Source organism: Mytilus edulis, chromosome 10, assembly GCF_963676685.1.
Source record: "Mytilus edulis chromosome 10, xbMytEdul2.2, whole genome shotgun sequence".
NCBI classification, from domain to species: Eukaryota; Metazoa; Mollusca; class Bivalvia; order Mytilida; family Mytilidae; genus Mytilus; species Mytilus edulis.
The window spans coordinates 21,252,255-21,265,227 of record NC_092353.1 but is presented as its reverse complement, the minus strand read 5'-3'; the positions used below and the strand labels follow the sequence as shown (position 1 = coordinate 21,265,227).

General features: G+C 30.4%; 1 protein-coding gene across 2 annotated transcripts in view; it reads right to left on the bottom strand.

The window, feature by feature from the left end:
* The window catches only part of LOC139490615 (radixin-like), a 33,102-nt gene extending 20,392 nt beyond the window's left edge, over positions 1–12,710 (bottom strand). For both annotated transcript variants that reach the window (XM_071277508.1, XM_071277509.1), the window contains exons 1-3: positions 12,542–12,710; positions 8,823–8,921; positions 88–171 (exon numbers count right to left, since the gene is read on the bottom strand). In XM_071277508.1, the coding sequence (XP_071133609.1) occupies positions 88–171; positions 8,823–8,834 (96 nt within the window). In that variant the 5' untranslated portion in view covers positions 8,835–8,921; positions 12,542–12,710. The remainder of the gene's footprint in view (positions 1–87; positions 172–8,822; positions 8,922–12,541) is intronic.
* Between the last annotated feature and the right edge of the window lie 263 nt (positions 12,711–12,973).

The window sequence follows — 12,973 nt, the reverse complement described above, 5'->3', positions numbered from 1 at the left end:
ATAATAAAGTCCTCTCAACTATTAGTCAAGTAGCCAATACATTTTAAAGTATTTTGTCCCTGTAAAAGAGGTGTTCTTTCTATGTACCTGATCAAAGAGCTGTTTGCCTGTGGTACTGGGCTGGATGGCAAACTCCAGCTCAGCATCCATGGTCGTAACCCGCACATTGACCTGAAAAAGAAAAGAAAAAAAAATTAACAGTCAACATGGTGAACAACCTTTAAACTAAAAAAATAAAATAACTTAATCAAGTTAATGGCAACTGTACATGTCATATAATATTTTAAGAGCATCTAATGTCATATCTTAGGATTTAATTACCCAAGTTTCTCTCAACAGGAACTGGTAATGAGGGCCTGTCATTAGTGTTTGGTCTCAATCAATATTAAAGTATATGTTAAATTCAATTTATCTACCACAACTCTTAATTTAAAATCAATAGACGAAAAGATGCGCTTTAGAGACATACTATTATATAAGCCTAAATGACATTTCTCTTTTAGACTAACAATGAACCATGTGAATGCTGCCTGCTCCATCTTAGCATTTAAGTGTATTATATTTCCTCTCAAAATAACAAGATCTTGTCTGACACTGAGAGTTAATTCTTAGTTAAATTTGTATCATAACATAGTACTGAAGGATGAGGAAAAAAACCTGTTTACATCTAAAAAAAAAATTCATATTAAAGAAAAGATGTTCTGGAAAGACTAATATACTATTTAGTACAGGACCATGACCTTGAAAGTTTGGTTGTTAGTTACATGTATTCCTGAAGTACAAGACCATGACCTGAAATGTCTGGCAGATGAACAGGTATAAAGCACCTGTACAGTAATTACAGCTTTTTATACAGATATCTAACATCCTTCCAACCTAAAGGAATACTTGTAAATTATAAGATGTGGACAATACTGAAACTTAAATCTTGTTTAAATTAAAACTGCCATTAGCAAAGGTCAAATAATTCATAATGTCACATATACTGGTTTTTCTACCTTTAGGCTTCTAATGACATCATATTATAGCCCAAACAAGTGTATCACATCTTTGATAAAATCATTAGTAATGTTTAGGTTCTCCAGGGGGAAGCTTTTACAAAAAACATGCATTAATGTTTTCCTTAATTTTCAAACATACAGGTTAGACTAAATAAAGTACCAAATAATTTTTTTTTTTATCTATATATGTCAGAAACTGGTTGTTCAAAGGGCAGTAAATCTATTACTGCCTTTATGATACAGCCAACTTGTCCACAAGGAAGCAGGAAATAGAATCACATTGAAGAGAAAAATATTGTTTTCAATTAATAAAATAAGTCAAATAGCAAACATCCATTTCATTTGAACTCTGTTTGATATATATAGTTGTTTCATTAGCAACCAGACCAGGTTTCCTTTAATTTTGTGTAAAGGAAACGTGGAAACGTGGAAACGTAAAAAACGTCATTGCATTTCACATTTCAACCTTTATCAAATCTGATGTGAAAATAATAGTACATGTAGCACAAAAATGTAGACATCCAAAACTCATAAGGCAAAATACAAAACGTTCTCAAAACTCTACATAGAAACAAGACTGCAATATATGAGCCCAAATAAAAGCTGCAATCAACAGTCATAGAAGTAAGTATTTTACGACCTTGGGAAATGTGGTAGGATTAACAATGGGACATCAAAGGACATTAGGCAATAAGATTGAGGGTGAAATCTCCCCATGGTAACCCTCAACAAGTAATGTATACTATAAAATAATTATATAGACCAATCCATCACCTACTCAAATTATTACCTGATAATTATGTTATCTTATACAAGGTATTTCTGCTGATAGACAAAATTATTAATATCACAAACTAAATACCCAGATCTATTTGTTGTATATGTTATAATCTACCTATGCAATTATTCAGGGTGTGTAAACGTTGATAAAACTTTATCAAAGTACTGCAAATTCTGACAGCCCAATACTTCCAGAAAACGAACAGTTAATTTTTTATTCATAATATAAGGCTTTTAAATAAATATGTACAATATAGGTACACGTATATTATTTCATGAGGGTCATTATTCCTAATGTGTTTCACAGAATTTGTTCCCTTATGGTGTTCATATATGGGCTATTTCAAAAAAAATGATGCCTTTCCTTTAAACCTTTGTCAGTCTCTTGTATGATACTATATATGTAATGTTTTTAGGTCAGATAATGTATTATGATTAGTTGGTCCTGACTACCAAAGATAATAGCAGTATGTGCTCTGTTTAAAAAAAATTGTCCAAAATTGTACCTCAAAATGTCAGGAGTGTAACGCTTTTAGTGTGACATTTAGAAGAGAGCATGTCCATTCATTGATGATATAGAATAAATAAGGGCAGATACAATACCAAACAATATCTTTCATCCAACTATTATATCTTGACTATGATTTCTTGTTCAATTCTTCCATATATTTACATTTTTATGAGCCTCATAAGGTAAGTCAAATAAGTTTGTGTAAAAAAAAAAATGTTAGTAAAAGTCAATATGCTGCCAGAAAATGTCTTTGTAGGTGAAATAACATGTTTCTGTACATCTTGCACGGTTTATTTTTTTTGTTTAGTATCATAGCTTGGCACAGGTGCATCCAATTGACCCTGAAGTTCTACTACTGGATTATTATGGTTACAATAAGAGGACTACCCAGGTCTGTCAGGAGTGTAACAACTGGGTTAAGATGTATTTTTTTTTAGAAATAATGTTGTTATAGTTGTTGTTTTTTCTTGAATTTCAGTGAACATTACCTGTTACAGTTTATCAGTAACAAACATGCCATTATTATGGCCTTCATTGCTTTTGTATGCTCAATACTTCAATGTCAGGAGTGTAACACAAAAAAATGCCTTATTTCAATCTTATTAGCAAAGGTAAGTTATTGGAAGAAAAACAAGCTGACAATTATTATAAAATGACATTACCACACCTCAGCTTAACACAGAATACAAGTCTACATCATTACTTTTGAAATGTTTGAACTAAAATTGCAATTGAACTAGCTTGTTTAAATGTGTTACAGTCCTGACATACAAGTATTGAGCATAAACAAGCAATAAAGGCCATAATAATGGCATGTTTGTTACTAAAAATATGCAACAGATGGTGTTCACACTCAAATTCCAGAAAAAGAAAACCAATAATAACAACATTGTTTCTATAAAAAATAACATGAATGTTAAACATTTTAAAGCGTTACACTCCTGACATTTTTGGGAACATTTTTGGACAATTTTTAATATACAGAGCACATACTGCTACCATCTTTGGTAGTACGAACAAACTTATCATAATACATTATCTGACATAAAAACAGCATATATATAGTATCAAACAAGAGACTGAACAAGGTTTAAAGGAAAGCCATTTTTTTTTTTTTAAATAGACAATTAGCAAAATTTGTAAATATGTAAGAAGTATATAATTTTTTTAACCTGTTCTTAATTTGCACTAAAATAATATGTGAAATATAAACACTCTAAATGATTTCAGGTCAGTTTCAGGTTAAAATATGGTAGCAATAAATTATGGTCAGGAGTGTAACATGTGTTACACTCCTGACAAGTTTCTGATGTAGCTTATCTATAACAAAATTCAACATGATTCTTTATTAAAATAATTGTAACATCTTTACAATGTAATGAGAAAGCCGATCTGTCTTGTAAAAGTGATTTTTCTGCACACTATTCACCAAAGATTCTTAAAAATTAAAGTGTAATTCTCATTAAACATGTTAAAAGTTTGCTCTTTGCTCAGAAATCAAAAAAATATGTAATCAAATATCTAATAAATTTATTTATTTGTGAGATTGTAAATTTAAAATAGATATCATTACTGATTTTCTAAACATTCCATTAAAAAACAGTCTTACAGTTACTGAAAAAATATGTCAGGAGTGTAACAAAAGGATAAAAAACACATGTTTGTATTTTTTAAATGAAGAAAACTTAGAATTGACTGAAGCAATTGTTGTGAAATTTTCAGAGGATGTAATTAGATCATATATGTTTGCTTCCTTATACTTTTTATATAAAATTAAAGCTTTTGCAAAGAGATATAAAAACTTTTGAAATAAGATATTAAAGAATACACTAAAAATTGGTGAAATTTACATATTTAAAAAAAAAAACTGTTTATAAGTAAAAAAAAATTGCAGGAAAATCATTTAGTACCTTTATTGCAACAAACAAAAAAATTACATTGATATTTATATTCTTATTTATGTTTGTCAGTTGATATTATTATTGTGTTGTTTCCTTTGAAAAGTGGATGAATTCTTATGAGAAAAATGTTGTTAAAATTTTTGTTTTTATTATTTTGCATTAACCCTTGGTAGTTTTGTAAACTTGAATGTCTCTGGATTAAAGAAAAATTATAGAAAAAAAATTAGCAATGACTTAATTTTTTACCATGTTTGTCACACTTTGGCATCATTTTTTTTGAAATAGCCCATATGGAATTGTAATTTACTTATTATCATTAGGAATAAAGAGTCACCCTAACACTAAAGGGGTCAATTTTCTTCCTGTTTAACACTAATTATTACTTGTCTGACAGGAACAATTACATGGTTATATCAACAGCTGTTTACGACATAATAATGTATTTTTTGTCTTTTACCTTTTTCCCATCATGGTAGAAGAGATTTATGTGTAATTTATGCTAAGTACAGCCTAACTTTTGATTTAATCAGGTATAAATTGCACACTTGGATTATTTCTTATTCAGTGACTTCCTCTTTTCTGCTTAAATGAATACTTTCACCAAAATTATTATCCTGTTACATGTACTTGCCGTAATTAAACTTTACCACAAATAAATACACAAAAGCACATTCTGTGTATTAAACAAAATGCCCCAGGATGATTTACTTCACACTGATTAAAAGGTCCATTAATAGCAATCCACTCCCTTTGACCACTACCTTTTACAAATTACACTTTCAAATTTGTTTAACCTCTTTTGTAAAGCCTACAAGTGGTTTATTTAAATGTATATAAAAAATCGTTGAATTCCAGTGGTTAGTAAATATATATAAGTATATATACCTACAATGAAGATTGGTACTTTATGAGATACCGGACTGAAAGGATGAACTGGTGGTTATAATCTTTTTATGGGAAAGCCTGTTCAAACATGTAGTATAAAATTTCATTCATATTTTCTTCAACCAGTTACCTTAAACAAATATACATCAAGATACAGGGTCATACCTTAAACTCTATAAGTGTCTGCACAGGTGAACTGTTAAAAGTGACACTGTTATCAATGATTTTGCCTTTTAAAAATATACAGTACTACATTATTTATACTTATATGTCAAGAAATATTTGGATTTATCATCTAATACATTGTATTGCAATTAATTAGGAACAACTAAATTTAAAATATCTTTTGTTAGTAAACTGATCATACACAATGCTGTCAGTTTTTCATTAAAACGTTTGATGTCAGCTGGCTTAATCTTTTCCTGCATGTTGCAGAACTACAACCATATAATGTATTTCCTTTCTCTCCACTGTTGGATGTATTCCTTAAGTTACTCAACTTTGAATTTAACAACTTTTGAAGCATTATGTTGTACCATACATGTCTTTGTACTTTGTACATGTCCAAACACTATCTTGGCATTGGCCTTGTTGGTTCTTGATTTGTCAAATAAAACATTTATATTGTAATGGACTAAGTAAGTAGGGTGATTGAAATGAAAACTCAATCAAAGGGGTTCCAAACTTTTTCAGGTGTGTATGTACTGAAACCATTTGGGAATTACTAACCAAAGGTACCAGTTTCATTAAATAAAAGTTCAGGTGCTAAAAATTTGTACAGGAGAAGAGATTTTCTGAAATTGAATTCAGCCTTCATGTAAGGACACAAAGTTGTTAAAAATTTATATTGCTAGAGATCTAACAAAAAAACAAGGCAAGAAAACTGTAGAAATCTATCAACCAGCTAAGCCCAAGGTTTTTTTTCTTCAGATTTGACCTTACAGGACAAAAACAGTAGTTACAACATGTAAATTGATGTATTCCATTAATTTGGTCATTACAGCCTTGACAGTGAAATGACAGTTTATATGGTCACTACTAAAATATATATTTATTACCAATTGATGTCCTTAATACAATACATGAGTACTGATATTAACCCAAGTTTTCAATTAATTAATGCACTGACACATTTAATCACTTTAAAAGGAACTTATCAGATTGATTTGAATTTTGTATCTGAAATCAGAAATTTCCATTTGAAATCACCTTGAACATGTAGAGATAGATTTTCCAACTGTATCAAGCTGTAATTCCAGTGTATCTAGCAATTAATTCAAACTTGTCATGCTTCAGTGAATCTCTTCATAAACAACAATTTTTCCCACAAAAGAGGGGGGGGGGGCTTCACCACCCTAAATTTGCCTCTGGACTAATTTGAATTATTTTGGTAAAAAAATTAATAAAATTAATGTTGTATGTCATATATGTGTAAAACTATTGAAAACTATAAATGGCTAAAATGGCACCAATCATACATCGTGACAAAGATTTGACTCAGTCCTTAAGTTAAGGTTATGACACACTCATGCATCATCTGGGTAAACAGATGTGGAAATACATATGGCTGAGATCCAATCATCCTTTACATGACATTAAGGTTTAATTTGCATGACAAAAAAAAGTGAAGAAAATAAATATGGCCCAGATTCAATCATCCATTACACACATTACATCGTAAATAATTGAATAGCGGATAAAAGTTATCATTGCATAATCAGTCTTACACATTTTCTACACTAAATCTACATGGATGGAAAGACTGACTTAACGTTTTTTTGCTAAATCTGTACCTTTCTCTGGGGGAGTATGATTTTTAAATATCAAAAGTCTGAAGGTATTACAAATCTGACTTATATACAATTCAATTCTATTTTGTGATGAAATCTTTTAAATTTGAATCATCAAACCTATTTTGGCGGCAGTTTAGAAGTTGAATTACAGTACATGTTGTCTGCTCGTTCATTTAGTTGTTCAAAGAATATCTTCTCCAGCAAGCTATATGTATATTAAGACTAAGCATATTTTTGGCAGAATGTTAGAGGAAATGATGTTTAAATAACTGACACAGAACAAAGAACAATGGGAAAATACTTGATTAAACAAGCTGTTTTATTTCCTACATTTACTGTCAGTTTCATTAAACAGTGAGGTTTCTTCTGTGAAATGAGATCATATTAACATCCTCCTGCACTTACACTAACTTACACCACTTAATGAGTAGCATGACATCATCTTTTTTTTAAATAAGCTGCTATTGTACAAAACTTTGGATTGATTACAAAAAAGTGAAGTCTTTTCCACTACAATATGCTTGTAAAAGTTGGACTTTATAAATAAAACAAGATTTCCCACACTACCTCAATGGCTGACAAAATTGTACTTTAAACCGGCTATACCAACTTGTAATCTATCATATTAACTAGAAACCTTTTGAAAACAATAGAGATGTTATGCACATTCCTGACAACATCTTTGCATAACATAATTAGGGAGGGGGTTAACAACTATGACTACCCAAAATGTCTAACACAGTTGGCAATTATATACACAATATACAAAACTATCTCAGTTTGTGTAAAATTCATCTCATTACAAATGTATATGTTTGTATGCACTTATCAAAACAGTTTTTTTTTCTTTACAAATAGACCCATTGATGATTAAGAACACATACATTGTGTACATGTATAAAATTGTCACCAAATGTTAACACATTCTTAGAAAACTTTTTGATTTACATGCCTAAACATGCTAAAATGAACTTAATTCAAATGGCTTGTGAGGCCTTATAGTCAGGGTAACTCTATCGTAACTTTTTAGGATATGACTGTATACAGCATTGTACAATATATCCAATCAATTGATTTAAGCAATAACAGAAAAATTTTGGAAACAGTAAATTTAAAGAAACTATAATAGATAAAGAGCTGTTAATTAGTATATCTGTCCTATGTGCCAAGGGTATAAATTATTAGAATATGATAAACATTAAAAATATTTTTTTGCTATCATTTCATGTGTTACCTATTCTGATCATTCCAAAATGTGTTATTTTTGTACTTTTCTGTATCATACTAACAAAAAATTTACTCAATTATAACTTGACTATCCACAGCGGTCACAGTTATATTTGCCTGATCATATAACTCTTGATCACTATAATATTTGGCTAGGCTACCACTTGAGTATTTAAATTTCCATCCCTGATTCATGTAATGTGATTTAAATTTTTGATGCATTGTCCAGTTCAGCTTTTGTGATTTCATATCATAAATGTATTGTTCCTAAACCAAAGTATGCTGCCTATACATGTACATGTCAATCTCAAAGGCATGTGTCATACCAACACTTTATAAAACAAGAACACAACCATTTACAGCGCAATTTAAAAAGATTTTTTTCAATGAGTTGTGTATTTACAAATGGACGGTGACCTATAGTTGTTAATGTCTGTGGTCTCTAATGGAGAGTTGTCTCATTGGCAATCAATCACATGTATTTTTTATATATAGATTTAACTACATTCTCTATTTTGAAAGTCTTTGTTTTGATACCAGAAACATGAATAATCTCAGATCAGAAATTAAAATGGCACAGGCCCAACCATTTGTAATATTTTGAAATTCATATTGCTTAAATGCATGTTAGTTTTCCAAACAAAATCAGTAATACTGAGGACTTCTACATTATATCTGGATGACTATAATTTACATGTACATAAATAAACAATCTGTTACTTACTGCTTTTGGCATTTTGTCTGTTTTGTTTTATATAAAGTAACTACACACAAATAAAATCTGTAAATCCCAATTTGGGAGCGTTAAAAACTCCTGCTACTCCTAAAAATATAAATAAATAAAAAGTTTTAGGGACACGGTAACAGAAAATATTTAACAGTAACAATATATCATAGTCACACTTATCTAAATTCAGCCTCATGGGGAAAAAAATACAGACAATAAATTTAAGTGTAAAATTGATTTTTCTATGTTAATGAATTTAATATTAATTTAATGTCATGATTCAAAGTTAAAAGCAAGCAGTCAGGAGCCTATAATTCATTTGTTGTGTTTTTGCTGGTTTATACATATTTTTTTTGTTCATTTTTTTTTAACATTAATTCATATAATTAGGCATTTAATCTTTTGTTTGAATTTTTTACATCTGTGTTTTCTTGGTCTTTTGATCGGACTATGCTGTATGGGCTTTGCTCATTGTTGAAGGCTGTACGATGACAATAGCTGTTAATTTTTGTGTCATTTGGTCTCTTGTGAAGAGTTGCCTCATTGGCAATAATATTAAACCAATCCAATCCATCAAGAACTGTAACTCCACAACAAATTACTATGAAAAGCAATATCAAATGATTAAAATGAATCTCCATTTTATTATCAGTTATAGTATAAAAATCAAAAAGCTCATGTCACAGTCTCAATTAATTGCATGGCAATAAGAGCTGGAGCTGCAATTGCCTACATTAATAATCTAATTGTTCTGTCTGATAAACCTTTAGATATTGAGACTGAACGCAAAATTCTATGAAAGGTACATTGTACATGTACATCTGTACATAGAAATAAGGTCAATCACACAAGTAGAGGTACACATGTGGATACTAGCCTATAGTTACACTTTTATTTATGTTTATGCCCTATTTAATCTGATTCAAGTGATGATAAATACCATAGCATTTTTATATTTATGTTAGAAATATAGAGCAGACATAATTTACATTTGTACATGTCAGTCACACAATGAATATGAATTGTTGATTCAAGTGTCCTTTCCAGTGGAAATCTTTCTAAAACATCAACATTTATATACAATAACTTATTTGTTGAAAATTGTGCAGGTATTATTGCTAAACTGTTAAAAGTATAAAAAAAAGTCTGACTTAGGTCAGCGCTATCACAGTTTCCCACTGTTCTATTGCATTAACTGCAGCGCTATCTAATGCTAGCACATTGCTATATTATTTTCGTAATTTTTTCAAATTTCCAGCTTATTTTTCACTTCAGATCACGTGATAGACTGGTTTACTATTTCTGAATGAATTATTTCTGTTGTATTAAGTTACTCGCAGGACCAGTCTAATAAATTTTACAAAATTATAAAAATGGCGACTTTGAAAGATCAAAATAAACAAAGATTTCAACATAGACGTCTATTTTTTTAATTAAATGAATATAGAGGCATAAATGAATGCAATGAGACAAGAAATAAATTGACCACATTTCCCGACGACACTCACAAACTTGTTTTACGAACTTTAAACAAACGATGATTTTAAAAACGATCAAACACAGGGGTTTGTTACAATTTGCCGGGCTTACTATCCATAGTCAGACCAAATGACCAGCAAATAGAAAACCACCAAAACTTAAGGAAACTAGCAGGTATTTATATTGTAAAATCTGATGTACAATGCAGAAAAGAACTTTTTTTCAGGAAAATATCCAGGTCTAGGTGTTAAGTTCAATAGTTATGATAGTGGCAACGTTGGTTAGTGACTAATACTAAATTGACATGACAGATTTTAAGTTGCTGGGTGACCCCTCTGATTTCCTCTGTATTCCGAGGTGTAAATAAACCTGTGTCTTGTGTTATAACACACCCTGGGTCTGCACTTAAATTACTAACCAAACAGATCCATCTATATATACTCAAGCTACATGTAACAAGAAAGCAACCTGAACAGGAAACATGAACTAATTTAGTTAATTTGGATACTGTAGAAGGCAGTGATTTTGCTAGCGCTCGTCACTTTCGTATTTTACGAAAAGGTTTTAGAAATGACGAAAATATTTCATATCAATTTCGTCAAAAAGGTGTTAAAAGTTGTGATGACAAGTAATCCGCCTATCGCCAATCAGATGGGTCACTAATCCCTTAATTATCATTATAAAACCTCATAAATGATCATCATAATAATCTATTTAAGTTAAATCAGTCAGTCAGCTTTTCATTTTAATCATTTCTCACAGTTCAGTTGTATTTTCGTCATTTGAACAAAATTGATAAACTTCCCGGACATTTCAACTTTATTTTATTTTCAATATTTCCCTTACGATCATAATTTGCAGTTTGCTTGTCGTAGTTTCGTCAGTTCAACGTATTTTCGTCATACTTTATATAAATATTCATTAAAAACTTTCGACAACTTCGATTAAAAAGAATGAACTTTATTAAAAACGTAAATATTTTCACTTGCAAACAGGTGCTTCCTGTTCTATGCATTGCGCATGCGTTAAAGTTCGAAAATGAATCCGGTTTTGTTCTGAAATTATTATCCAATTGTCACTTCCCGTTTTCATTTCATTTTGTTTAAAAATCGAAAGTAAACGTGATCTAGTCTACAGTCATAAGAATCGTCACATTAAGTATAGATGCAGATTCTTCTATCCAATATTAAAGAAATTGATTCCAAATAGATATTAAAACGTATTTTCAAGGATATAAATGATTGTGAAGTGAAAAAGTTGTTACAAGTTCACTTGTACAGTGGTTAAAAAATAGAGGCACCCAACTTTTGTTGATAATTAAGGGGTGTGCCCTGAAAATAACTGAAGTGAAGTTTTGATCTTATTACCAGATCCCTATTCTTATCTTCATATCTTAGCATCACATCAGTCAATTCATTCAATATTGCCAATAACTGCCTACCTAAGCAATCCTAAAGTCTTCAAAGATCCTAGACTAGTCCTTAAAGGACTTGGACATATATGTATAGCTAGTTTGATAAACATCCTAGATCCCTTGCTTTATAAAAAAAATAAGGCTGATTTTTATCGCGCAAAAGTGACTAAAGCCCTCAAAATCCTAGCTAAAACCCTGAGAAGGCACATGTTCGAGTTGCAATAGTTTGTTAGAGTTTATCTGCATATACTTAATTGGGCTTGATACTTTAGGGACTCTTGTTTCTGAGGGGGTCAATTTGGAAAATTGCTCCACTCAGAATCCCAAAACGGGATTACAACCTACACTGTACATGTACATAAGTAATAGTTCAAGTGTTTAAATTACAAAAAGCCCATTTTTAACTTGCTTATTAGTACGACTATGTAATTATAAATGTTAAGTTTCATGCTACAGCTACATTTTTGTATATACCTTCCTCATGCCTTTGGAATTCACCTGTTAGTTTGACAGGTGTGAATGTTTAACTGACCATCCGTTATTTTATTTATTATAGAATTATTGGAGTGATTTGTGTGAATTTCATTTACAATTTAAATAAAACTTTATAATGCAAATATGAAGACAATCTGTGTTAGTCCTTCATTTAAACATTCCGGTGTCGTTTGAATTTGTATGTGGACACCGCCCAGGAAAACTATAAAGTTGTTTTTGTCAACTGTCATTACGCTAAAAACTTGTTGACAGTAATGCAATTCATTTTATTTCTTACATATATGGATAAAGCAACATTATACAGTGACATTTCGTCTCATAAACTTACCCTTAAAAAACCTACAACAATACTATCCACTTAACCAATATTGAACTCATTCACTGCTATTCGACCGGTTTATCAAAATGGCCGCCAGGGTGTGACACGAGATATTGCTAAATTACTCATACCGCCCTCTAAGAACAATTCCTTCGGATTGCTCTCGACTATTCGACCTAAACAATTATCGGACTTTTCCCTTAATAGTTGTGTTATAAGGCCAAGTATCTTAAAATAGTGTTTCACATAAAACCAACAGTATATCTAACATATGTTCCTCAGTTTACAGACGGCATATTATATATTGAAACTGGGACTATTATACTAAGTTATTATAATAGTACCAGATTGAAAGTATAAAAAAGGAATAACACTTTAAATATAAACTAAGAGGTCAAAATTGTAAAAAATTGATTTGGCGAGATAGAAAAAAAATATGTA